Source organism: Arachis ipaensis, chromosome B7 (genome assembly GCF_059453495.1).
Source record: "Arachis ipaensis isolate K30076 ecotype BB chromosome B7, ASM5945349v1, whole genome shotgun sequence".
In the NCBI taxonomy this organism is placed as follows: Eukaryota; Viridiplantae; Streptophyta; class Magnoliopsida; order Fabales; family Fabaceae; genus Arachis; species Arachis ipaensis.
Window position 1 is genome coordinate 127996091 of NC_142442.1, and position 27941 is coordinate 128024031.

The 27941-nt window shown below is 36.8% G+C and overlaps 4 protein-coding genes across 6 annotated transcripts; 1 reads left to right on the forward strand and 3 right to left on the reverse strand.

Annotated features, from left to right (window-relative positions):
* The first annotated feature begins 1942 nt into the window (after positions 1–1942).
* LOC107607652 (uncharacterized) lies at positions 1943–3272 on the forward strand. Its single transcript, XM_016309580.1, has 2 exons — positions 1943–2434; positions 2619–3272. The coding sequence occupies exons 1-2, from the start codon at positions 1943–1945 to the stop codon at positions 3270–3272; spliced, it is 1146 nt and encodes a 381-aa protein (XP_016165066.1).
* An 8332-nt stretch (positions 3273–11604) lies between these two features.
* On the reverse strand, positions 11605–12833 carry LOC107610207 (putative carboxylesterase 2). The gene has a single exon (XM_016312318.3). It carries the CDS (start codon positions 12714–12716, stop codon positions 11739–11741), a length of 978 nt encoding a protein of 325 aa, XP_016167804.1. The 5' UTR covers positions 12717–12833; the 3' UTR covers positions 11605–11738.
* A 6026-nt stretch (positions 12834–18859) lies between these two features.
* LOC107608159 (uncharacterized) lies at positions 18860–20110 on the reverse strand. Its single transcript, XM_016310036.3, has 2 exons — positions 19795–20110; positions 18860–19697 (listed from the first exon to the last, which is right to left on the reverse strand). Exons 1-2 carry the CDS (start codon positions 19972–19974, stop codon positions 19188–19190), a joined length of 690 nt encoding a protein of 229 aa, XP_016165522.1. The 5' UTR covers positions 19975–20110; the 3' UTR covers positions 18860–19187.
* An 860-nt stretch (positions 20111–20970) lies between these two features.
* On the reverse strand, positions 20971–24476 carry LOC107610208 (dimethylallyl, adenosine tRNA methylthiotransferase). Of its 3 annotated transcripts, none has more exons than XM_016312319.3 (8): positions 24149–24476; positions 23795–24044; positions 23558–23646; positions 23311–23452; positions 22486–22581; positions 22224–22346; positions 21718–21980; positions 20971–21521 (listed from the first exon to the last, which is right to left on the reverse strand). In XM_016312319.3, the coding sequence occupies exons 2-8, from the start codon at positions 23925–23927 to the stop codon at positions 21411–21413; spliced, it is 957 nt and encodes a 318-aa protein (XP_016167805.1). In that variant the 5' UTR covers positions 23928–24044; positions 24149–24476; the 3' UTR covers positions 20971–21410. The 3 variants fall into 3 exon arrangements, with proteins under 3 accessions (XP_016167805.1, XP_088349952.1, XP_088349953.1); XM_088493826.1 differs by having other exon boundaries at positions 24159–24333; XM_088493827.1 differs by having other exon boundaries at positions 23813–24044; positions 24149–24288.
* Between the last annotated feature and the right edge of the window lie 3465 nt (positions 24477–27941).

Sequence of the window (27941 nt, forward strand, 5' to 3'; positions counted from 1 at the left end):
GCATAGATTAATTGTTGATTGTTAGAGGAAGAACAAATTGTGGAAACCATGAAGTAGAGGAGAATTGAGTGGTCAACCCTACACACCGAGCGAATAGAGTGCAAACACTTCCGGTGAGGATTCGAGGCTCAATTCCTTGTTCCCGGCTCTCACGAGCGTTCTTCATGCAAGTTAAGCGCACTTCACTTTGATGTTTGAATTGGTAGAGTTCATGTATTGTCTTATCATTTTGCCCTACGTGCTCTCATATGTTCTTGGAAGATTGATTTACTTTTGACCAAGTAGATAGTAGCATTCATTTTAGTTGCATTCATATAGGTGGATTACATCTCATAAATCCCATTCTTTTGTGATTATTTGGTCTTTTGCTTTCTTTTAGCATGATGACATGCTTGGTTTAAGTGTGGGGAGGTTGATAAACCCCATTTTTAGGGTTTATCTTGTATGGATTTTGGGGGGTTTTATCAATGTTCTTCCACACCTATTCATATAAAATGCCTGATTTTGTGTTTCTTTCCCAATTTTGCTTCATGGTTGAAAACTTGCTTCTTTTACATTAAATATGTTATATTTTAAATCCTCTTCTATTACCATTCGATGCCGTGATCTGTTTGTTAAGTGATTTCAGAGTTTATAGGGCAAGAATGACCTAGAAGAGAGGAAGGAAGCATGCATAAATGGAAAGAGCATGGAAAAAATGGAGCTTTATAGCTTGAGCAGCGACGCGTGGATGTGCGCTGCTAGGATCGGCGCAACGAAGCCGGCGCATTCGCATGTCTGGGCAAGAACCTCATGGATGCGTACGCGTGCCTTGCGCGTACGCGTGGATCGCAAAAATCCAAGGACGCGCACGCGTATGCGTTGATGCTCGCACGTGATTTTTAAAGTGAAAACGTGACTGGCGATTTCAGAAGAGTTCCAGACCCAGTTTTGAGCAGAACTCTGGTGGGAAAAGGCATAAAGGACCAAGGATTGAAGGGGATTCACACATTACACACCATTAGATATTTTTAGTTAGTTTTTGGAAGTTACATTCTAGAGAGAGAAGCTCTCACTTCTCTCTAGGTTTTTGCTTTCTCAATTTCAATTCCTCTTGGACCCATTGGTGAGATCTATTGTCAATTCAATTCTACATTACTTCAATTTGTAGATCTAATTCTTCTACTCTCAATTTAGTGTTCTTGTTGCTCAAGTTACTTTGGATCTTAGATTTGGATCTTGTTACTTTGATTTCTATTAATGCATTGAGGAATTTCATGTTCATTGATGTTAATTGTTTGATTGTTGTTAATTGCTTGAATTAGATGGCTTGAATTCAAATTCTCTTTCCAACTTCACAATGTCTTTTCACTATTGCGCTCACCAAATGTTTGAGAAAATGTCAACTTTAGCTATGGAGTAGACTTTTCACTCTTGGCTTGGGATTGAGTTATTGGAGACACTTGAATTGTCAATGTCCTTTGTTGATTATCAATTGGAAATTGCTAATTGATTTGCATGTCACTAAAGCTAGACTTCCCTAGGGTTTGACTAAGACTTGTGAACTCAAATTGATTATCTTTACTTGACTTTTCTTCATAGTTAAAGGTTGACTAAGTGGAGCAATGACCAATTGTTGTCACAATTGATGGAGACTATGATGATAGAACTTCCAATTCTCACCCCTAGTCAAGGCTTTTACATTGATTGATTGTCATTCACTTTTATTAGCTTGATTCCTTGTACTAAACTCTAAAACAACAAGAGAATACCTAACCAATGATGTGTATCTTAGGGCAACTCCTAGGGAGAACGACTCGGGACTAATACTCTCGGTTATTGATTTTGAATATACACATTTTCTAAGTTTGATATGGGATTGCTTGTTGGTTTAGACTATACTCACGATTGGATTTATTGATAAATTCTATACCGGCATAAAATCTCTCATCAGTTCCAGGCTATGGAGCGTGCTTTACAGGCGCAGCATGTTCCAAATAACCAATATGTTGAGTTTGCCGCTTATCAGCTGGCAGGAGAGGCTCAGCACTGGTGGCAGGCAGAGTGCCACTTGCTACAGCTCCAGAACACAGATGTTCCTTGGGATGTGTTTCAGACAGCCTTTTACAAGAAGTACTTCCCTGAGTCTGCAAGGGAAGCGAAAGAGATGGAACTGATGCAGCTGAAGCAAGGTTCCTTGTCGGTGGCAGATTACACCAACAAGTTTGAGGAGCTTTGTAGGTTCTCTAGGGTGTGTCAGGGTGCCCCGAAGACTTACGAGAGCTGGAAGTGCATCAAGTACCAGAGTGGTTTGAAGGATAGCATTATGGCTACTGTGGCTCCTATAGAGATCCGTGTCTTCTCCGACTTGGTGAACAAAGCAAGGGTGGTTGAGGAGTATGCCAAGACAGTGGCTGCGTCCAAGGAAACTCATGGAGGACAAGGGATGTGGCAAGTATTTCCACCCGAGAGGTCAAAGCTTCAAGAGAGGAGGATATGCGCCTCAAGGGCAAGGAGGCTTCAGAAGGAACACTCATGATCAGTTTTAGCGTGGCAAGGGAAGAGAAAATCAGAGTAAGAATTCTCCGGATTTAGCTTGTGATCGTTGTGGATGTTTTCATCCATATGACTCTTGCAAGATTAGTTTAGGTGGGTGCTTCAACTGTGGATTGCCTGGCCACATTGTGAGAGATTGCACTCGTGGGAGGAACCCAAGTGCGGGTCAGAGTCAGCATCAGCGTCGAGTTTTTGCTGTGAATGCCAAGGATGCTTCCAAGGCGGATCCTTTGATGAGAGGTATTTATTTAATTGGTGGTAAGACCTTAATTGCATTATATGATACTGGAGCATCACATTCGTTTATTTTGTTTGCTAAAGTTGAGAAACTAGGCTTGAAAGTGTCAGAGTTACCCTTTGATTTGCATGTACATATTCCGCATCAGACGGTCATGACTAGGTCAGGTTGTAGGCAAGTAGGATTCAAACTTGAGGGTAGAGACTTTGTGTATGATTTGATCTGTTTACCAATGGTTAGGTTGGAGATGATTTTGGAGTTTGATTGGTTTTCGAAGAATCGAGTTTTGTTGGATTGCTTTGAACGGACAATTCGGTTTATGCCGAAAGGAGAAAGTGGGGTAGTGATAGCTAAAGGTTACTACCTGAACTCTGTAATGATGCACTGTAGTGGGGAAGAGTGTCAGGGTTACATCTTGTTAACTGCTAATACTTCGGGGGATGCCCAGAACTTAGATCAGATTCCGGTAGTTAGAGTTTCTACCTCAAAGGGAGATTGAGTTTGCGATTGAATTGGTGCCGGGAGCCGGACCAGTGTCAATTACGCTTTATAGGATGGCTCCGATAGAGCTGGCCGAGTTAAAGACTCAGTTGGAGGAGCTTCTGAACAAGAGGTTCATTCGACTGAGTGTATCACTGTGGGAGCGCCAGTTTTATTGGTGAAGAGAAGGATGGAGGAATGCGACTGTGTGTGGATTACCGACAATTGAACAAAGTGACTGTGAAGAATAAGTACCCGCTGCCAAGGATAGATGACTTGATGGATCAACTGCAAGGAGCTGGAGCATTTTCTAAGATTGATTTGAGATCCAGTTACCATCAGATAAGGGTGAAAGAGGATGATATCCCTAAGACTGCGTTTAGGACGCACTATGGATACTATGAGTTTACGGTGATGTCCTTTGGGTTAATGAATGTACCTGTTGTTTTCATGGATTACATGAATAGAGTGTTTTGTTCCTTTTTGGATAAATTCGTGGTGGTTTTCATAGACGACATCTTGGTTTACTCTAAGACTGCGAAAGAGCATGAGGAACACTTGAGGATTGTGGTGCAAAACTTAAAGGAGCAGAAATTGTATGCTAAGTTGTCGAAGTGCGAGTTCTGGAAAGAGGAAGTAAAGTTTCTAGGTCATGTGGTGAGTAAAGGAGGAATAGCTGTAGATCTTTCTAAAGTAGAAGCGGTAATGGAATGGGAAAGACCGACGACGGTAACGGAAGTTAGGAGCTTCTTGGGCTTAGCCGGATATTACCGGAGATTCATTGAAGGATTTTCCTGGATTGCACTACCGATGACCAAGTTGACAAGGAAGGAAGAGCCATTTGTATGGACGACATAGTGTGAAGAGAGCTTTTAGACTCTGAAGCAGAAGTTAACTTCAGCACCTATTTTAATCTTTCCAGAACCGCATGAACCGTTTGAAGTGTATTGTGACGTTTCTTTGAAGGGTTTAGGTTGCGTGTTAATGCAACACCAAAATGTAGTAGCTTACGCATCGCGTCAGCTGAGACCACATGAGGTAAATTACCCAACTCATGACTTGGAATTAGCGGCAATTGTGTTTGCGTTGAAGATTTGGAAACACTACTGGTATGGAGTGAAGTTTAGCGTATTTTCTGATCATAAGAGTCTCAAGTACATCTTTGATCAGAAAGAGCTAAATATGCATCAGAGGAGGTGGATGGAGTTGCTAAAGGATTATGATTTTGAACTGAGTTACCATCCTAAAAAGGCGAATGTGGTAGCAGACACATTGAGTCGGAAGTCCTTGATAGTTGCTTGGATGAGAATTAAGGAGGAGGAGTTAGTAGATAAGTTTGTGGATCTTAAGCTGGATATTGGTGAAGTTGCCGGGAGAGCTTGTTTGAATCAGTTGTAGATTTCAAGTACGTTTAAGACGGAGATTGAAAAGGCTCAGCGAGATGAACAGAAGCTTCAGCAATTGTTCCAACCAGTTGGTGAGAAGGGACTTGGAGAATTCACCAAGGATGATGAGAGATTGTGGAGATATAAGGGGAGAATTTGCATACCGGATGTAGGGAGTTTGAGGCAAGACTTGTTGTCAGAGGCTCACAAAAGTGGGTTTTCTATTCATCTCGGAAGCACGAAGATGTATTATGACTTAAAGAAGATGCTCTGGTGGCCTGGGATGAAAGGTGATGTAGCTTCAACGGTATCCAAGTGCCTGACGTGTCAGAAAGTAAAGATAGAGCATCAGAAGCCGTCGGGAATGTTACAGCCACTTGAAATTCCTCAGTGGAAGTGGGAAGGAATCGCAATGGATTTTGTGACCGGTTTACCGAGGACTAGGTCGGGATTTGATGCGGTTTGGGTGATCGTGGATCGCTTAACCAAATCCGCTCATTTTCTGCCTATTCGAGTAAACTGCTCTATGGAGGAGTTAGAAAGGTTGTATATAAAGGAAATAGTAAGGTTGCATGGTGTGCCATCGAGCATAGTATCAGACCGTGATCCCCGATTCACATCAAGGTTTTGGGGAGCTTTCCAAAGAGCTTTCGGTATGAAGCTATGTCTCAGTACCGCATATCATCCGCAAACTGATGGACAGTCGGAAAGGACTATTCAGATGTTGGAAGATATGCTGAGAGCATGTGTATTGGATCAACCGGGAAGTTGGGATCGTTACATGCCATTGGTGGAGTTTGCGTACAACAACAGCTTTCATGCGAGCATTGGGATGGCTCCGTATGAAGCCTTGTATGGACGGAAGTGCCAATCTCCACTTTGTTGGTATGAATCTGGTGAAGCAAGTGTTCTGGGTCCCTATTTGGTAGCAGAGACTACTAAGAACATTAAGAAGATTCGTGCAAGGATGTTAACTACTCAGAGTCGACAGAAGAGTTATGCAGACCAGAGAAGGAAACCGTTAGAATTTGAAGTGGGAGAACATGTATTCTTGAGAGTTACTCCAACAACTGGGATCGGAAAGGCGATCAAAACCAAGAAGTTGAATCCGAGGTATATAGGACCGTTTGAGATCCTGAGGCGATTCGGGCCGGTGGCGTACCAAGTTGCTTTGCCACCTCATCTGTCTAACTTACATGATGTATTCCACGTGTCACAACTCTGTAAGTACACGTCGGATGCGGATCATGTGTTAGAGCTTGAGTCAGTCGAGTTGAGAGAGAACTTGACTTTCCAAGTAACGCCAGTGAGAATTGATGACACTAGTGTGAAGAAGCTACGAGGAAAGGAAGTTTCATTGGTTAAGGTTGCTTGGAAGCGAGCAGGAGTTGAAGAGCATACTTGGAAATTGGAGTCCGAGATGCGAAAGGATTATCCTGAGCTATTCTCAGGTAATTCAAATTTTGAGGGCAAAATTTCTTATTTGGTGGGGAGAAAGTAAGAACCAAGCTTAATTACTCGTTTAATTGAGTGATTAATATTGCCCAAATCAAGTTCCAAAAGTTAGAGTGAGAATTTGAGGATTTAATTGTATTTTTGGACTCAGTGGGTCTTTCCGAGTCAGAAAAAGTGTTTTCTGCAAAAAACTGTGAACCGGCAATTGAACCGGTTCAATTCTTCCCGGTGCTGCGTGAGAAAAAGTGAAAATAGCCAAAAACCTTAGAAAAACATTAGAAATGGAAAATTGGGCATTAATTTTAAAGGTTTGGCCCGAGGTTGGGCCAAACGTGCTAAAAACACTAACGGATTGGACCGGGCCCAAGTTGGGCCCATGCCCAACATATATAAGGGTCCATTAATGAATCCAATCACTCATAACACACTTAAACACACACACACATTGCTGAAGAGAAGAAGAAGAAGAGAGACACCATTGACACTATTCACCCTCTTCTTCTCAAGCTCATATCTTGAGCTACAGAGCTCCGATCGCCGCACCATTTACGGCTACGCGTTTCTTGTGAAGAGCTCTACAAAACTCATACAAGAAAGTATTAAGGTAATCACGAAATCTTTTTTATTCTTCTCTCCAAATTTTTGAGTTCTAGGGTTTGTGATTAAGTGAGATTTGTGATTTTTGGGTGTTTAGGTTCACTCTAATCCTTGCTTAGCATTGGGTTTTGACATCAAAATCTGTTAGACAAGGTAAGAGGTTTTGAACTCTTGTGAAATTTTGATTTATGTTGAGCCCTAGGTTGATTTGTGATGGTTTATGCATATATAGTTTGATTATTGTGAGTTTGGAGCTTGTTAGTGATTGTTGGAAGCTTTGATTGTGTTGGAAATCTTGTTGGTGATCATTTTGGTGCTTATTTTGGGTTAAAGACATATTGGGAATCGGCCAAGGTATGGTTTCAATTTTCTCTATGTAGTATATAATATTCATGGACACTTAGGCTAGTGACCCATAGGATAGGTTTGGATTTAAATGGTTGTTGAGTTGTTGAATGATGATATGTGATGATTTATGATGAATTGATGATTGTTGAGTTTGATTATGATAATTGATAATGATATGATGAGAATTAATGATTTGTGAAGTGGAGAAGAGAATTGTGTTGATATATGTAATGTTAATGTTGATGATTTGGTGATGTAATTGGAAATAAGTTAATAAGGTTTGATTATAATGTGATATATTGAGGTTGAGGTTGAGAATGAAGAAAGGTGAAGAAAAATGTGGTAAGTTTGGTGTAATATGACATATAGTGTTGATTGTGGTGAGAATTGGAGTTAGAATGGTTTGGTATGGTTTTGGTTGTGTTTTACAAGAAATTGTGGGTTTTGGTAAAAGTTGATTTTTGGTGAACTTTGTCTGATCATAACCTTTGTCTCAGTTTTCAAAATCGGTTGAAATTTATTTAGAATTAAAGTTCATTGAAAACCCTTTTAATTGATATAAAGTTTGCAAAATTTGGAATATTATAGAGGAAGTTATGATCATTCAAAGTTGGTGTTAAAAATCTGAAATTCTGCAAAGTTGCAGAATTTTATGATTTCTGGTATGTGCGCACGCACAGCCTTGTGCGCACGCACAACCCTGCAAAAATTTTATTCTGTGCGTACGCATAGGCAGGGAAGGGCGTGCTGTTTGCAGCGTTAGCACAGCTTGTGCGCGCGCGTACCAACGAAAAATTGCAACCTGTGCGCACGCGTACAAGTCGGGGAGGGTCGTCTGTTGGGGCGATAGCACACCTTGTGAGAGTGAACAGACTTGTGAATTTTTGTACCTGTGCGTACGCACACTTTTAAAATCTTCCTGGGCGTGTGCGCGCACACCTCTGTGCGCACGCACACGCCCTGTTTCTCAAATTTTACATTGTTTTCAACTATTTTACCTTCCCAACAAGGTTGTAAGCTTTTGTAACACCATTTTAGGACTCTTGGGCCTAGTTTTGGATATTTAAAACATGAAAAAGAATTTAAGTGTTTTAGATGATATTATTTGGAAAACTTAGAAAACGGAGGCCTAGGTTTCTGGTGTACTGAGGATGGCTTGATGGTATGTGATGAATGGTTGAAGTATGAGATGAAAATTGAGGAATAATTGAGTTTGGAACTGAATTGTGAATGGACAGTGGTTGAAAAGAGTCGAGGACTCTGAATGGGATGATGGATCCATGTTGTACTGAAAATGTTTTCTGAAAACCACTGCACTACTGTTTTATATTGAGATTATGAGACGCTATGCGCCCGGCAGGGACGACGGTTGGATCCCACCTGTCGAGGTAGCTGCGGCGGCGTAAGGGCGGTGGTTCGTCCTGCTTATGTTGAGATGTGAGGTCCGTGGCAAGAGTATCTCGCTCGTATCCCTTCGGATCTATAGAGCGTGCAGGCGCAAAATCCTGGACAGTGATCCGAGCACTATATCTCGAGGGTTCCCATATGATGATTCCGAAGGGCGACATCTCCATGGAGATGTGTCGGGTTGGCAGTTGAACCGACAATGTGATATCACAGCCAATAGGACAGGCATTCATCATGTGCATTTTCTATCTATTTGTCTGCTTTGCCGACTTGTAATTGTATGCCTATTTATATAATATGTTTAATTGCTACTTGAGTTACTTACTTTATATGCTTCTACTTGTGATTTACTTGCATTACTATTAATTGTGCTTTCTACTGGGATTGAGGAGGTTCGGAAGGCGGTGGCGATCGGATCGCACGGAGGTTAGGTTGGTGAAGGCTGTGGAATAGCGGTGTTTAGTTAGAATAGAAATCTCCTTAAGATAGAATACCCTGTTTAGTTATGTTAAGATTTACCTAAATATGCTTGTTTGTTTTAGAATGCTTTAAGTTTGAATTATTGTGATGGATATGGAGTCTAGGATTGCCTTTAGCGTCCCGGGGTCTTATATCCTATATCCCTGGGCACTGTTACCATACTGAGAACCTCCGGTTCTCATACCATATTTCTGTTGTGTTTTTCAGATGCAGGTCGCAATCCACCTTGGTGAGTTATTTGGTTGGTGACAGAAGCGGAGGATCCGGATACCTTTTGAGTCTCTTTTGATTTACTTTGTATATGTATCTCACTTTTGTATTTTGCTTTGCCTAGAGGCTTGTATTTGAGAGAACAAAATTTGTATAAGCTGTTTTTACTATCAAGTCTCTGTTTGTCTGTATATATGACTAGCCGGCTTAAACTCCGTGAGCCGTGGCTAGATCCTTATAATGTTATACTATGATATTTTGGTATGATGTATCTATTCCTTGTGCTTTAAGTTAGTAGCTTCGATAGTATGTTTTGCGCTTCGTAAATCCTGATTTTTGAGCTATATCCTTCATCGGGCTTCTAGATTATATTAAATTCTTTCTACATATTATATGTATGAGCTTAGAACTGTCGTAATCTCTGATTAACCTTTGCTTTACGGCGCGAGGTAAAGCTTAGGTTAATTAGGGTGTTACAGTATCTACAAACTGTGGTATTACTTGAACGATCCGGTATACTTGGCGGTATCCGTGAGCTTTAATTTTCGCTCATCAATGACGCTAATCCTAATTATTTAAAATCTTACTTTTTTTTTATTTTAAAATTTTATCTTTTAGTGATTTTAAAATGTTGTTCAAATTGGTCAGTACCCTAATTGATTACTTAGCAGGAATGATATTTAAAATATGTCAATTTTATTATTTTCTTAAAAAAAATTAGTGAAAAGTAATATATTATTTTTTTTTCTAATATTATCCTTGTATCTATACAATATAATCGCATCATCCCATAGTCTTTCTTCCTCATTCTTGATTCTTCTCCACCAACCTACCTCCATTTTTAGGTAAAAAAAAGTCAAAGAGGACCAATTCTATGTGCAGTTAAGCTGTCAATTTTTTAAAAAGTTCAAATTTAAAAATTTAAAAAACTAATTTTACGCTAAAAAAAATACATCCTCCCAACTCACGTCACCTTTCTTCTCCTTTCTCTCTGTGTCTCTCTTCTTCTTCTTCTACTTCTTTTTTTCCGCATCTCTCCCTCTATGCCGCTTCTCCCTCCACGTTTCTTTTTCTTCTTTTTCTCCAAACCACTTTTAAAAGTTTTTGTACAATAATTTTAAATATTTTTTTGTTACGTTTCAGGTATTTTTTTATTAAGTTTTAAATATTCTGTTTAGAATATTTTTGTATGTTTCTTTTTATTTAGTTTTAAATATTTCTTTTATTATATTTTAGATGTTTTTTTTTGTTTTTGGATGTTTCTTTTTTTAAATCAAGAAATATTTAAAAAATAAAAAATAACATTCATCAACAAGAAATGTTTCTTTTTTTGTTTTGGATGTTTCTTTCTTTTCGATGATTATGTGTGAAGAAAGACGAGCACGACGAAGAGGTTGACTACATTGAGAAAGGCGCACAGAAGAAGGGCAACGACGCAGTAGAGGAAAGTAAAACCATGATAAAGAGAAGCGAACACATGACTAAGAGAAACAAGGGCATGGTGGAGAGAAGTACACACACAGCGAAAGGAAGCGTATGCATAATGGAAGAAAGTGCTATGAATAGAAGGTTTTTTTGGAGGGGGAGGGGGGGAGAGAAAGATGTAGAAGAGGAAAGTAAAGTGATAAAGATTTCAGATGGTTTCTATTTTCTAACTGTGGTAGTAAAATTGACTTGTTGAAGAAAATTACATGTTATTTTTGAAGTAATAAGGATTTTTTTTTTTGTAATCCAACTAATAATTAATTGTAGTTGACTAGTATCCTAATTAATTACTTAACAGGATTGAAAAAAATAATATAGATATATTTTTTATGGCCAAAAATGTTTAAGGAAAAGGTAAATTTAAAATACAGTTTTAATAGAGAAATATTATATACATTATTTATATATTTATATATATTTTTTTTTATATATCTTTTATTAAAAGTGATTGATAACAAATAAAAATATGATCATTTATACAGAGAAAAAAAATATTGAAAAAATATATAAATAAATAAAAATATTATGTGTATAATGAAAATCAATTATCGAACTCATTTATCATATATTTATATATAAATATATGAACTATTTAATTTATTTATTGTGTTTTATATTTTTACGGGTGATCGATAAAAAAAAATATGTAAACATCATCTTCTTTTGGGTATGAAGAACATAATTAAATTAAGAAAAGTCAAGCGTGAGTTAACAAGGCACATTTTAAAACTAACAAGCAAAATGTTCAGATTAGTTAGTTGAGATTCTTGAAGGTGAGTCTATTTTTTAAAATATATATATATTACTTTTACATTAATTTTGGCTCCTACATGTTTAATTTTCATTTTCACTTTTAATTATGCATGCTCTCAAATTCAATCTCTTTTAAGATTGATTCAATTAGAACAATCTGAAACCATATTCTATGAACGGTGTTCTGTTTAAAATCATTTAAGATAGAATCACGAACCAACATAACAAAAATAACTGGAAATAAGAAACATTCATTTTCAAACACGATTTAACTTCCGAGAGAAATGCATGTTTGCTTTACACAACAAACTACATATAAAATAACAGAAATGCTAAAACTGTAAAAGCTAATTAAGGCTGAGAGTTCAATCTTGATTATTAATGAAAGCAGCGATGCGTTTAAGCAAGCTCTTAGCATTATCAGAATCAGGGTTGAAGATGTGAAAGTCATGATCCTCTCCTTCTGCCTCATATAACTCAGCTTTTCCTTTCCAAGCGCTGTTATTGACCAGAGTCTTATGGTAAAGCTTCCCTCTCTCTTTCAATATATCTCTCTCTGCAACAATCACAAGCACGTTGTTGCAAACCACGCTTTCAAAACCAGGAGCTTCCTCCACAAACGGGTTGATCAACGGGTCATCGTTCCCTTTCTCAGAAGGGCACACCAATTCCCACCACTTATCCACCATCTTCTTCCTCTCTGGATCAGTAGCTTCCACACCAATGGGTTCCTTCCCCCAGAAATAAGGATGGATCATGATGAGGCCGGGGATCTTGAAGAATTTCATGTTGCTGCTACCCGAAGAATGATGCAACTTTATAGCCATGAAGTGTGCGATGTTGGCACCTGCGCTATCACCTGCCAAGAACACGCGGTCAAAGTCAACGTTTTCCTTGAGCCATGTTTCGTGGCCTTCGAAAGAATGAGAAGCAGCCCATTGGATGGCATCCCAAGAATCATGGTAGGCGGCGGGAAGTGGGTGCTCCGGCGCCAGCCTGTAGTTGACGGAGAGGGCGACCACGTTGGCTTCAGAGACTAGGCGGTTGAGGGAGTTGTGGTAGAGAGGATCTGCGGGTGAAGAGATGCAGAAGGCTCCGCCATGGAAGTAGATGAGTAAAGGGAGCTTGGTGTGATTGTGATTAGTGTTGTTGGGACGGTAAAGCCTGGCAGTGACGGAGGTTTGTGGTTGGATGAGGATGTCTTTGGAGAGAACGTTGGTTTCGAGATCGAGGCCTGGAGGGGCTACTTGTGTGCCGGCGAGTCTCTCAACTGTACCGTCACTGTGGATTCTTAGGTAAGGGGGCACCTCCATTGAGATTTCAGGGTTGCTCGGTGAATCCATTTCGAATCAGAACAGAGAAAGCAAAAACCTTTTTTTCTGTTGTGTGGCCACTGTTGACTATCCTGTCCACCTACACCTTCTTTTTGCTCAGAATTGAGGGTAGCCTTTTTGATATATTTTTAATTAAATTGTATACGTATTTATAATTTAGCTATTATTTTTAAATGAAATAAATAAAACAATTTAACTAAGTATTCTTTAAAAATTGTACAATATTCATCATTTTATTATAATAATTAAAAAAATAAAATAAACACATTTAAATAGATTTAGTATTTTTTTAAAATTGAATACACATCTAAAATACAAACTAAATAAAACTAAAATTTAAAATTTCTGTTTCAATTTTATTATTTTTAATTATTATAAATTATTATTTAAATACACTTTCAAAAATATAAATTCAGTAAAATTGAAGATTTTAATTCGTCTGCGCCGCCATTTTCTTCGGCGCCGCTGCGTCATTCCTGGCGCATCCCTGGCGCTGTTCCTCTGCAACGCCATTGTCCGCCTCGCTCATCATTGGCATCGCCTTCCTCCTCGCCGTTCAGCCTCGCTTCGTCCTACTCCTCGTCAAGTTAGTCCTCATCAGCGTTGCTAATCCTTTTTCATCGAAAGTAGACCTTAGGTATTTTGGATGTGTTTAAGAAAAAGTGATTCATAGTTAATGTATCTGGGTAGTTATTCAATCACATTGATTTTGCATGCCATGTACAATATCCTAATTTGCATTGGAGAATGGTTTAGGTAGAAGAACAATTTAAAAATCACAAACCTCAAATTGTCAACACTTTTATATTTGTAATTACAGCCTGCAAGAGTTTAAATTTTTTGTTTATAATTTTAAATGTGTTTTAGAAATATTTTGTGTATCACTTTATAATTTTAGATGTATTACAATTATTTTTTAATATTTAAATTTAAATTTTAGATTTATAATTTTGGATGTGTTTAAAAAATATTTTTTGTATAAATTAATAACTTTAAATGTGTTACAATTGAAAAAGAAATTATAGCCACTATAAAAAAGAAGCGGAGAACGAGATAAAAAAAAAAGAAAGAAAATTTTATTAGAAAAAAAATATAAAAAAAATAATAATTATGAGGTGGGTGACAAATTAAAAAAATGTAATTTTTAAATTTTAAATTAATTTTAATTATAAATATATATCTAAAAAATAAAAATATATTTTAATTAAAAAATAATTAAATAATATTAAAAGCTAACTAAATACCGAAATTTTATCGTACAAGGAATATTTTCCTGAAAAAAAGAATGCACCGATAAAGATTGTGTTTGAAATTTGTGGCCTTTTGCTGCACATGTGCTATAAAATAAGCCCCGAGTCTTATCACGGGCAAAAGTCGTTGAGGCGTGAACTGGTAGTCTGATTGTAGATATGTAAATAAATAAGAGAGGAAAGGAAATTTTGGTAAGGGAAAAGACTAAGTGGAAGTAAGAATAAATAACTCAACATTATTTATTAGGGCTGATTTTTTTTAATATGATTTAGTGTTGTGAGTAATGCTTCGTTATGATTATTTGGGGGAAATTACACTGTTATGACGGCATTATTTTAAGAAATTTGGGAGGAAGAAATTGGTGGGACCGGTTTTAAAGAGAGAAAAGAGGGAATACAAATCGGTCCTACCGATTTGTGAAAGAGACACGAAGAACACAAATCGATCCCACCGATTTGTGTAAGATGGAGATACCAAATCGGACCCACCGATTTGTAGGAGTCCTATTTTATAACATAGTAATCGGTCCCATCGATTTCGGGCGTGAAAAATGTTTTTTTTAATACGACAGTGCACCAATCGAAGCGAGCGATTTGTGTGGAATGCGGTCGGTGGGTCCGATTTGCCGTAACTGCTTAAATAAAATGAAGAAAACATCACAGAAGCTTCATTTCTTCGTCTCTGGTCTCCGTCTAAGCTGATGTTCTTCCTCCTCTCCTTTTATTCTTCTCCGTCATTCTTTCCGTCATTCTTGTAGAAAAAATTTAAATGAGTGTGAAAATAGGCAAGTATGTATACTGATATGGATGATAGAGTTGTGTTGAAGATTTATTGTTATGGGCAGATTTTGTTGCAAACATATGAAGGAGTTCAATTTGTGTGTGAAAATCCAGTAGATGTTGTTATTCCGTTCACGTTGTTGTTTGAGGAATTAAAAGGGGTGATTTGTGAGAAGATAGATTCTCAAAGATCTAGGAGAGTATCCTGTATTTTGTACAGGTATCCTTTATCTGTGTTTGGTGGGTTCATTCAATTTCAGACCAAGTACGTGACGGATGAAGCGAGTATGCATGAAATGTTTTCAATGTATATGGAAAATTGCCACCGAATGTCTTATATCGAGTTGTATGTTGAGTTTGAGCAATCTGAAGCGGACCGTAACATTGTGTTAGAAGATTATAATAGTGAAAGCGAGGATAAATTTGAAAGTAACTATGAGATCGTTGGTCCAGGTGAACACGAAGATGAAGCTGGCGGCGACATGAATGCAGATGTGGCGGCAGTTGCAGATGCACTAGCAAACCCGTATCCGTTTCAGGAGTCTTCTTTCATGCGGTCGTTGGATTTGGAGGCTATGCACGCACCGGAGTTTCCGCAATATATGAATCCAAGTGCGTAAAGCTAGATAGCTGTATGAAACTCTTAAGTAGCAGATCATTATGTCAGATAAGTAATATATGTGATATGTGGATAGTCATTTGTGAGCATAGTATTTGGTTTTTTTATTAATTAATAATTCTTTGTTATGAGTTATATTTAGATGTTCTTTACGTAGATAGAATAGCGACAAAGAAGACTATTATGATCTTACATGGTAAAGTGTGTTTATTAATTGAGTTGTAATAAATGATTTATTGCTAAGTACACAATAAAGGATTTATTATTTTTGATGTATGCAGTGCTTCCTGTTGTGGCGGATGGTGAGTTCACAGTGGAGATGGAATTCAGTTCAAGGGAGGCAGTAATCAAGGCAATGAAAGATTATACCATCCGGAGAGGTGTAGACTATCGGGTATATGAGTCGGAACCGACGACATTCTATGCCAAATGTACAGAATATGGTAATGGTTGTGACTGGTTGATCAGGGTTACCAAAATGCAGAAGAAGTACTGTTGGGAGATAAGGAGGTACAACGGAAGTCACACGTGTACAAGGTCTACTTTTTCTCAAGATCATTCGAAGCTGGATTCGAAGACAGTTGCAGAAGCAATTAAGCCATTAGTAGAGGCTGACCCGTCTATAAAGGTAAAATCAGTAATTGCTGAAGTCCAGTCAAAGTTTAACTACACCATCAGTTATCGCAAGGCTTGGTTAGCAATTCAACAGGCAGTGGAATCAATTTTCGGAGGTTGGGAGGCATCATATGAAGCTTTGCCCATATGGTTTGAGGCCATGTGTCACAAGGAGCCATCAGCAGTGGTTCACTTCGAAACAATGCCTGCTTACTAGGAGGATGATTTGGTTCCTGATATACGTGTACTGCATAGAGTCTTCTGGAGTTATTACCCTTGTATAAGGGCCTTCAGGCACTGCAAGCCAGTGGTGCAGGTGGACGGAACTCATTTGTATGAAAAATACAAGGGTTGTTTATTGGTTGCAGTCTCACAAGATGGTAATAACAACATCGTGCCTATTGCATTCGCCATAGTGGAGGGAGAGACTTCTGACGCATGGTACTTTTTCCTGAGTAACTTGCGTCAACATGTGGTGACACGTGATGGTGTGAGACTCATCTCTGATCGACACGATTCTATTAGGTCAGCTATTGAGAGAAGTAATGGGGCTTGGTCTCCTCCTAGAGCGTTCCATATGTTTTGTATCCGAACGGACCGTCCATCTTCTTGCAGTCGACACGAGTTGCCCTACACAATGATCTATACAAGTGTGCCAGACATGCCGAACCCCAACTAAACTGTATGATATGATTAAAAGTTACGGAGTAAAGGTAAAAATTTCCAATGAACAGCTGAACTCGCCTTATCTCCAAACATAACTGTCCCAAATAACAACATTATGTGACACTTTACATACATCTGAATATGCTCAACATCATTCAACACTATACGATCTCTCAAACCCCTAAACCATGTTAATTTTATAAAGCTCCCTCTACATTCCGTCTTCCTCGGTGCAACTCCAAATTGGTGCAAGCACTCGGCTTCCAATGCCTCAAAACAACTCATGGTCGGTCCTGTTACTGGAAGACTATTTGTCGGCAGACCGAGAATCATCGCCATATCCTCCAAGGTCACGGCACACTCACCAACTGAAAAGTGAAACGTGTGAGTTTCAGGCCGCCATCTCTCAATCAGAGCATTAATCATTGCTGACTGACATGGAATAAATCCAATTTGTGAAACATAATAAAATCATGTCTCGCGTAAGTGTGACTCAACAATTTGATTGTATGAATCCGGCGGCTTTAAATGTTCACACAGCAACATCCTTAAACCCTACAATATCACGTTTCCACTATAAGTCACAGTATAATATAACTATATTCTCAAAAACACAATTATCGTTACATGACCATTATAACTAATTCCAGCATAATTGCATTTCAAACATACGCAGTAAATCTGTTATACAAAAAATCTTTCAATCATATTCAGTACCTTAAAACAGCATACTAATTTATTATTGTTATTATTACTCATAAAACAGCATATTATTATTATTATTATTATTATTATTATTATTATTATTATTATTATTATTATTATTATTATTCATAACACAGCATTACAATTTTCTAATCTAAGTTTAGTTACTACTAAGTTATTCTCTAAATTTTAATGAATTAAAATTCATTTATTATTGATCATAAATAAAATAATTTATTAAATTTTAATTATTAATCATAATAAATTATTAAACTCAATTACTACTACTAATAATAACTACAATCTACTTTAGGGGAGCATGTACAGGATCTGATTTCATTAGTTCATTAACTAAAAAAAATTATTTACAGCTTACCATATCATACATACATACATACATACATACATACATACATACATACATACATGATTAATTTCGATTTTAATTTCTATTTCTAACCACCTAATCATACATGCATACATACATACATACATACATACATACATGATTAATTTCAATTTTAATTTCTATTTCTAACTACCTAATAATAAAATCATTAGTACATATATGATTTAATTAATTTCTACTTAATGCTATTACAATATGTATTTCTAATTAAATTTAATATTTATTACTATTATTATTATTAAATCAGATTATTAAAAAATAAAAACTTACATAATTTGGATCTCTAAGATAATTAACAATGTGAAGCTCTAGTTGATTTACTTCTTTAATTTTTGGTCTTCTTGGCATTTTCTTTGAATTCTTTTCAAAATCTGTTGTGGTCCAACAATGGTGTGCAGCAAGGATATAATGGGATTGAGGTGGGGTTGAGGGTGTTGAAGAGAGGGAGACGAAAGTGAAAGAGAGTGAAAGGGATACGGTTGAGGGTGCTGAAGAGAGGGAAACTAAAGTGAAAGAGAGTGAAAGAGAGTGAAAGGGATAGGATGAAGGGATTCTTTTGTGGCAAGGGGGTCACGGGCAACCGAGGGAACTGCATGCGTCACGCGTGGCCAAGGAACGCAAATCGGTGCCACCGATTTGTGCACCCTCCGCGACCTAAAATCGATGCCTCCAATTTCCTTGCAACCAATCGGTGCCACCGATTTCTGCTATCCAGCCGTCACAAATCCGTTAAACACCAATAATCACCATATTGCTGCATAACTCCATCAACGGCGTCATATCTAAATTAAAAAACTCTATTTATTAGCTCTTACTCAATGTTAAAAACAATTTTTTTTTTTTGCGAAAAATCTTGTGTTAAAATTTAAAAGTATATTTTATTTATTTATTTAGTTATATTTAAAAAAAAATTAAAATTAAATTTTATAATTCATCATCTAATAATAAAAAATTATATCTTTACATAAAAATAAGGTGGAAATTCAGATGCAGTCGACTTCACATGAAGTTGATAGCTGAGAGTTGTTAAATGAAAATTTAGTCAAATCAATCAAACCATCTAACGGCCATCAACTATCAATTTTACCTGAAGTAGACTATATTTAAATTTTCACCTAAAAATAATTATAAAATCTTTATAATAGCATCATTTTATTTATTTTAAAAATTAAATTCACCAATGATCATTGCCAACTGCCCAACTCTCATAATGCGTGGTGTGGTGCGAAAGTCATACATCATTTGTTGTTTATGACTTTATTTAGAGGAAATTAAAGATCTTCGATAATAATCGGAAAATAAAAAGGTTAAGGAAAAGTATGACATGGAGATTTGACGCTCCATAATACGAGAGTTTATTCCACATGAATAATGTTGAACTGGTTGCCACTATCTCACATGCAGTTCCTTGAAATAAGATGAAAGAAACAAGTTTATTAAAATTCAGGGTTTAATTTCTTATTATTGCTTGTTCTTAATTTACGGGATAACCATGACTCAGAAGGTGACTTGGGCAATGGCGGAAGCAACACAGCTCTACGGCACAGACCAAAAGGCCATCCCTCACAGTGACAAAACTCCTGAATCACCGAACGCCTCCAGAATTTTGACACGTCAACAACGTCCTTCAAGCTTGAACAACGAGAAAGGCTTGTCTTCACTGAATAGAACGCTTCTCCACCACTCATCACAGAACTCCCACCACAGCACGAGAAACAGCTCTTAACAGAAAAGAATTCTTCACTTTGTTTATACTGTTCTTGATTATCATCCCCCTCCACCACCATCACCACCCTTTCTTGTGATGGTGCTGCCATTTCCTGAGTCATATACTTCAGTTCATTTGTTACAGGAGTGTACACCCAAGAAAAGCTGTGTCTCAACAACACGTTCGGCTTCTGCTTCTGTTTTTCCATGACTCCACTTATAATTGCTGACATAACCACCTGAAGAAGCAGAATATATGTTAATAAAGAGTTAAAAGAACAAGAACAACCATAATGGATGATTATATATGAGTTTAAAGATAAAGATTTAACGTACTTCGAGTTCCTCTTCGATGTCGCTCATTGGATACTCTTCTTCAAGGCTTACATTTGAAAGTCTTCCACCAAAAGTCTGGCAAAGAGAAAACAATTCCTTCAGAGTTTCTACCACACATTTGCATCTCTTGGATTGGTGTTGCTGATTTGATTGTTGCTCTTCATTGTAGAAGACACCCATGTTTGAAATTCATTCATCAATTCAGAGAGGAGAGAGAGTGATTTATATTTGTGGTGCTATACTGCTATATTGGATTTGTGGATTCACATTAGTGCTTGTGATAGAATTTGACATGATTTATTATTGATAGTGGCTTTGCAGCGTACAGAAAGCACTTAAAAGAAAAGGCTTTCCGCCCTTTAAGGTAAAGACAAAGTAAAAATGTGCTCAAGACATTTTAACTAATGACTCAATTTAGGAGTCAAATGTTTGTTTGACTTCAATAAGTACTATGGTTTGAGGAAATTTTGTGTGTACTTGGGATTAAACATGAGGTTACTAATAAGACCGTGACATGGGACACCTTTGTTTTTCGGCGTATTATGTTACCTGTTGTGAGCATAATAAATGCCTAAATGGCTTCAACGGGTAACCTTCAACTACTTCGTTTAATTGTATGTGATGTAAGTGGTGGTGTCTAGTCAGAGTAAACACTTTAAGTTAAAGTCATGGGGTTAATACGACGTGCCACCGAATAAATGCTGCTATCGAACAGATTTGCTTAGATTGGTTACCCTTCAATTAAAGTTATACATATTGAATAAACAAGAATAGAAATGGACAAGACACTGAAAACATGTAGCATTAGGAAATGTTAGCCTAAATAATCTCTTATCCTGAAGCTGATTAAACATAGCAGTTAGGATTTTACATGAAAGAACGAACCTTCTGTCAACAATTTAATTCATTGCAATTGAATGCACAAACAAAGGCTCTAGATGTTTCTCTAGACTTGAGGTACCAGATTAACATGTGATAACTACCCAATTCTGAAAAATTCTACGTTTATATTGTGCAAGTTTAAGCCACCTATTTGACTTTAACTACATACTTCCTAACAGAGTTTTCCACACAAAAAGTTAAACTCCAATGGATCAACAAAGCACATCTTGAAGGATGCATAGATGTAAATAGAAAAGGAAGTTAGGGTGGAGATCCTCATCAACATGCTCAACATGAACAAGCATTATGCTATTAATAGGATTCCAAATCCCATGGAGAACAATCAATTATGTTACTTATCAGAGATAGCTTACAACAAACAACTCCCTCTTCTGTAAAAGTCACATTTCCTCAGTGTTAATGCTATCAAATAACTTACAACAAACAATCTCCTTGTCGGTTAAAGTCACATTCCCTAACTGTAAACTTAAACCGACCATGGTGAAAAAATCTTTGGCACTGAGATGTCTTCCTTTTGACCAAAACCAAGTCCTAAATGACCATGGAAAAATGGTTTGCGACCCAGTTCATTTCGTTATAAAAAAGGCACATGTTCGGGAAAAGTAGAAGAATCCAGCGGTGCAGCAGAGGCTTTGCCTGAACTAGCTTTGTGGTCTTATAGTATACAAGGCAGCATCTGGTTGAAGATGCAACTATAGTGTTGGTCATGTGCTTCATACACTAACAATTCCAGAGACCCATGGAACAACCACTGGTGCTGATGGGTGTGAGTTCCGATACCATTCGGGATATTTATCCTTAAAATTCAATCGAGGTTTCTCAGCCTGAATTCAGAAAATTGAATAAAGTAAATTAGCCGGCCAAAGGAAAAACACATGAGCAAGTGGGAAAATTTTAGATCAGACAATATATGCTATTATGTAACCTTTTATCCCTCCAGACCTTGGAGAATACAATTATCTAAAGATATGCAAATATATAGGGGGGAGTCAAACTATTGAACCATGGGATATGACTTACATATTTAAGCCAGCATTCCTGATGTTTGTGTTGATATCTATCTGGTGAATGACACCCAAACTCAGATGGGCAATAAACCCAAATATTGCATTTCTTTTGACCTTCTTTGGCATGTTTCGCATGATCCAAGCAAGCTTGACAGCAATCAGCTGCACTAGCCTTGTGGTGGGTGAGACCCCATCTTACTGCATCACCATCATAATCTGTGTGAAGTTCAGCATGGCACTCAGGTGGAAGGGACCTGCCAGGAAGAACCTCCTCCTCTGCAGAGAATAATATATGCTTTTGAATACAAAGAATAAATAACTTAAAGAGGAAAAAGCTTACGGGAATACTTCTTCCAAACTCTATCACACAATGTATGCAGGGTTAAGTGATTCTGGGAAACCAGTATAGTATAGAGAGGAATGTTTTATATACATTCATTGCATACCACAGGGTACCGAGGGAAGATTAAAAGTCTACAATCAGAATAATAAAATATTGACTGGAGATATGGATAATACCAAACCCCTCTGCACCCTCAGGTTTGTCTTCATGTTCTGTATTAACAACTTGAACAGGTATCCAAAGGCCAATCTCTTCACAAATTGCAGCCCAATCAGACTCCAATGCTCTTGCTAGCATACCTAGGAGATGGAAATAAACACTTAAGCAAAAGGTATAAAAGATTTGTAAAAAATTCATTGCTTGTTTGAACGAACATGCTGCATTATTTCAAAGTATCACACAATCAACTTTTATAAACATAGCAGAAAATGTTCATACCAGCCTCTTCATGGGGAATGGCTGAGTTGGAAGTCCTACTCACAAGAGCCAACTTAGCCTCTCTCAGTTTTTCCATTCGCCAATTTTCAACTGCTTCTGTATTTTTTAAAACGTAATATCACCAAATCGAGCAAGAATGGACAGAATTAAGCGAGGTAAGCCAGTAAAATGTTTTCCAAATTCTTTGAACATATAACAAGATAAGACCACCAAAGTTTAGAATCTAAAATAACATGATAGCAATCCACAAAACAAGGGGAATTACACCACCTATGCTTGAGATAAAACTGCATCAAACTTCACTAGAATGGTTTTTCTGCTTGATTGGTTGAAGATTCAGTCAATGTCTGCACTTTTTACCAATCATAAGACCCGCTTACTTATTATTCCTTATTTTTAAAACCCATCTCTTAACCAGGCAAGACACATCTATAGGAACACCACGGTGGTGCAATGTTGTGGAAGTAATTAAGTGATTCTATGACACACACAGCATGGTAAACTACAAAGATTTTCTAAGGTTGTTGAAAGTGCATTTCCATTGCCCTTAAGCAACCTGAAAGTTGCCAAAAAAGAAAAATGGAAGTGGAAGACAGTGCAAAGGTACAGCTGTCTATCTTACAACTTATAAATGATGCGATTGATCAAGTTGCAGAGAAACTGCAAGAAAAATAGTGCAAATTGCAAAACATATTCTGTGGTGAACTTGATGCACTTGTAATTAATAGTTAAATGCAAACAATATAATACACAAATTGCACAACAATGTTCTATTTATTTTAATGAAAAATAGATTCTCAGAAGCACAAGTTACAAGCAAAAAACCTCGTTCCTTAGCAATATCTGTGCGAGTAGAGTTCAAGTTGGTTAGTCTCTGCAGTATCTCATCAATTATTCTCTGTTTCAAAGGCGGAGGCAATTCAACCGCCGCAGTTTCGGTTGAAAACTCCCCTTCTAAATCCTTCACCTATTAGCACAAACAGCATTTTAATAATATTCACTCCAGTTAACTTCTGAGGAAGTGCTTACCCTACCCAGAAATATTAATAATAAGTGCTTAGTTACTTCTTACCAATTTAATTAACTCCTCCGGTTTAAACTCCTTTCGTATTCGGATAGATTCCTCCATTTTCCGAATCTGATCTGGGTTATACAATACACCTGAACACAATAAAAAAATAAAGAAAGAAAAAAAAAATCAATACAGAAAACGCAGAGAGAGAAGCAACGAAGTGTTATAAAAAAGAGAGGATGATAAAGTGAAAAAGTTGAATCGGAGATTAATGTTAAATTGTTAATAGTTACTTACTATTGCGTGAAACGTTACCGGAGTAGATGTATAAAGAAGCGTAGAGAGTGCGAAGAGCGTAGAGTAGAAGTGCGATGTTGAAGAAGCATAGCAAGAGTGTGATTTTCTTGTAGGAACTGTTGCTTCTCGCCATCTTCCTCTTTTCTGTTTTATCCTCATTCCACCATTGCACGCTTCTTCTTTTATCTCTGCGGCGCCTTTAATATTTTTCAAAACTAGATATTTTGGCTCCGATTATAGATCGATGAAACTGAAACGAGCTCAAATATAATTTGACTTAGTGAAGAAAGTAACAATGTTGAAGTAGAGAATGATGATTGGATCGATTATAGCTTAGGCCTTAGCTGAGCTTACAGAAACGGACATCGAAGTGATCGAACCCGGTTTGTTTGTTTCTATCTTTTGTGTCTTCTTTGGACTGAGCTGGTTTTTTTCCTCCGCCACTGGGGATGGCGGCCGTGCTAAATTGCGCTTGCCAGTCAGGCTAACGTGCGCCCCCTTTTTTGAAACTGATTTTGTAGCGAGAAATTAGCCACGGTACGTTCGTTCGCTGCGATGTCAAGTTGTCAACACTCAACACTGGCCTGGGCAGTGGGCACTCATTACTCACACATGACACATTCACACACCATTTTTAAGGTGTTTAATGTAAGGTGTTGGAGAGTACAAAAGTTGTTGATCCAAAATAAATTCAAAAACGAAAAATAAAAGGAAAAGGAAAATATGATTGCAAAAGTTCGCTTTTTAATTTTAGTGTTGTAGTTCAATGATATTTTTTAATAGTGTAAGAATTTGATATATTTTTTTTATACACTTGAAATATTTTAATATTATTTTAACTCACTTCTAAGTCAACCAATCACAACTCACTCTACACCCCCAAAATCTCCAAGGCTGGTTCATTTGCTCTTTGTGGTCGAAATTTTTAAGAGAGAAAAAGAGAGAAAAGTTCTTAGTTCTAAATCTTCAAAGCTTTATTTCTACTGAACTAAAACTCAAATCAAAATTTCAATCCGACCAAAATGATCCTCTCTTCTTTCTCTACATGATCATATGACTTATCAAGGCTGGAATCAAAGTGAGTTGGCTGCACCATCTCCCTTTTGCTTTGGTTTCAAGGAAACATGCTTAAACATGTGTTTTCTTAATGTTCTTCCTTAAGAATCATGCTTAACTTGACTTGAGGGCCAAGAAACATTAATTTCCAGCAAGTCTAAGGTGAGAAATTCCTTCTTAACATGCTGAGTAAGATTTGGTTAGTTGAGGGTTTTTGGATTTAAAGTTGTTCTTGATGTGATTTAGGAGGAAAAAGTGCTTAAGGACCACCTAAGGATATAACCGAATTTGGAGCAGCAAAACCAGATAGGGTTTGATGAATTTCATCTTGATTGATTGTGTTTGAGTTGTGTGATTATGATATGGTTTGGCTGTGCTTGAAATTGATGATTTATATGAGTGATTCTTGTTGAAAATTTGATGAAAATTTGATGAAATTTGATAAAATTCAAGTTATGAATTTGTGTTCTTGAGTGCAGCTGGAAACCGAAATCCTAGGCCCTAAATTGGGGTTCAATTTGTGTTAAAATCATGTGAAAAAGATGTGGTTTTAGTGGCTGGGAATTTATTTTGAATTATGGTAAAAATCGGTTGCTGAAAAGATTGAAAAACGGGTAAAAACAAAGAAAGAATCTGAAGAATTTACGAAGAACACGAAGAACACTTTGAGTGTGGTGAAAAACAATGAAGAACAGGCTTTTGATCTTAAAAAGGGAAGGAAGTAAAAGTTTTGGTGTTTGGGGGTTATTTTATAATTTCTGAAAGTTAGGATGGTTAAAGTAGAAATATTAAAAGTTACGGGTGGTAAAAAGTAAATTTTAAAGGTTAAAAGTTAAAGTGGGGTAATTTTCAAAAATTTAATGATAAAATAATAAATAATAATAAAATATTAAATAATAATATTTAATTAAAAATAATATTTTAATAAAAATAATAAAATAATACGGAAAAGACAGTTTTTCGTAAAAACTTTAGAAAGACAACTTTAAGCGCAGAATCTCATAATTACCTTCATAAAATACTTAGGGAGTGGTAATAACATGTTAGTGAGGCAAAGATAAAGGAAATATAAAAAGTTAAAGAAAAGGTAAAAACCAAAGAAAAGTCTGTAGAGTTTTAATGACAGAAAAACAGACAGAGATTAGTGAACGAACTAGGGCAACATAGTTAGTCCTTGAGTTGCGGCTAGGGTTACGTATTATATGAAAAGTTAAACTGTTTCAGTATAGACTTAATGAACCTATACTTGGGACAGGTTAACTACTCATACCAAAATTTACATAAGCTTTAAATGCATACATTAAGCAGAGAAGTTAGAGCAGAGTAGACAAAACACGTAGAACAGAGTAACCAGAGTAAAGTAAAGAGACAAAGAGAAAAAGAGTAACATAGATACAGAGAAAAGAGTAATTAGAGAGGAGTAAAGAGATATAGAAAACAGAGTAACCAGAGCAGAGTAAAGAGATACAGAAAAAAGAGAAATCAGAACAGAGTCAAGAGATATAAAGAGAAAAGTAACATAAGAAAGATATATATATATATATATATATATATATATATATATATATATATATATATATATATATATATATATTAGTTGCTTAATGTAACCCAGAGCTTCTGTAGGAAAACTAAGTTACCTACAACCATTTTTCGCTTCCCCAGAACAGAGAAGAGTATATATATAATTTCCTGCAGTAAGCAGAGGCTGTCTCAAATGAGCGGCTAGTATTATATGCGCATTTATTTAAGAATGGAAAATCGTATCTGGGAAATCGGGATTACTCGTGACCGGATAAATGTCAGGGTTGCGGGCAGCCAACCGACACATGAGCTCATGGCCTGCGCTAGGACTAGACATGCATCATTCTTGTCTGTGCATCATTCTCTGTTGCATTTCTTTCTGTGTGTGATCTATTTCTTTATGTTTATTTGCTTGTATGCTATTTCTGTGTTTTATTTTCTTGCATTCTTTTGTTTGTGTTCTGCTTTCTGTTTTTCCTATTTTCTCTATCTATCTTTATCTTCTGTTTACTGCTACGCTATATTCTATCATCGTCATCGAATAAATGAATGTAACCAATAACCCTGACTCTACTAAGAACTCCCCAATTCTTACCCCTTCTCTCCCTTCATCCTCTTCAGATGGAGACGGACGTGATATTCTATGAGTTCGAGGACCCTTACGTCTACGAGGATCCAATATATCACAGTTACTTCATTATGGGATTGGAGCCTCGTATTAGACGATATGCGTTACTAAATCGAGCTCTTCAACATCCTCTGTCTAGCTCGCATTTTGACCTCGATGCTCTTTATGACTTTTTCTTATCCTGGTTACACATAAATTTTTTTTTTCATTTCTAAAAAAATTAGCCGCAAAAGTTTATATCTTTTTCCATTTAACTTTTTAGTTATGTCAATACCAATTTAAAATTACGACTAGAAATTAAAAAAAAAACATGTAGGTTTCTTAAGTTCTTAATATACAAAATGTATTTGAAACCTACAAAACATAGTGAAACTTGAGTCTGCTAGTGTTTGGCGTATTATCTCTAATTCGAACAGTTGGTGGTTGAAACTTAAAAGGATGCACGAAGAAAATTGATAGTAATAGTGTTTTTTCTGTTGAATTTTATATTATTTGGAGTCGTATAATTCTTATTTAGGAGTGTGATTTTAGGGAGGCTATTTTTAAAATAAATTATTTAGACGATTTTTTGATAGTGCATAAAAGAAGTCTTGATGCTAGTTTAGAATGGAATTTGGTGACTAAGATTCACCGTACCATAAAATTAGAATTGAAAGGCAAAGATATTAATTGGGATAAATACTAGATTGGTACTTGAAAGATTTTGATACCGACAAAATGGTATTTGACTAATATTATTGATAAAATAATCTCTGAAAGATTTTAAAATTTGACAAGCGTATTCTCGAACTCGCCGGAACACATCTCTAAGCACGATGCTGACGTGGCCACCGTATTTTGGTGACCTGGCAAAATCCTCCCTCCCCCAACCCTAATTCCTCCCTCTCCAATGCACTCCCCCCTCTCCCTCCCCATCGTACTCCTCTCTCATCAACACAC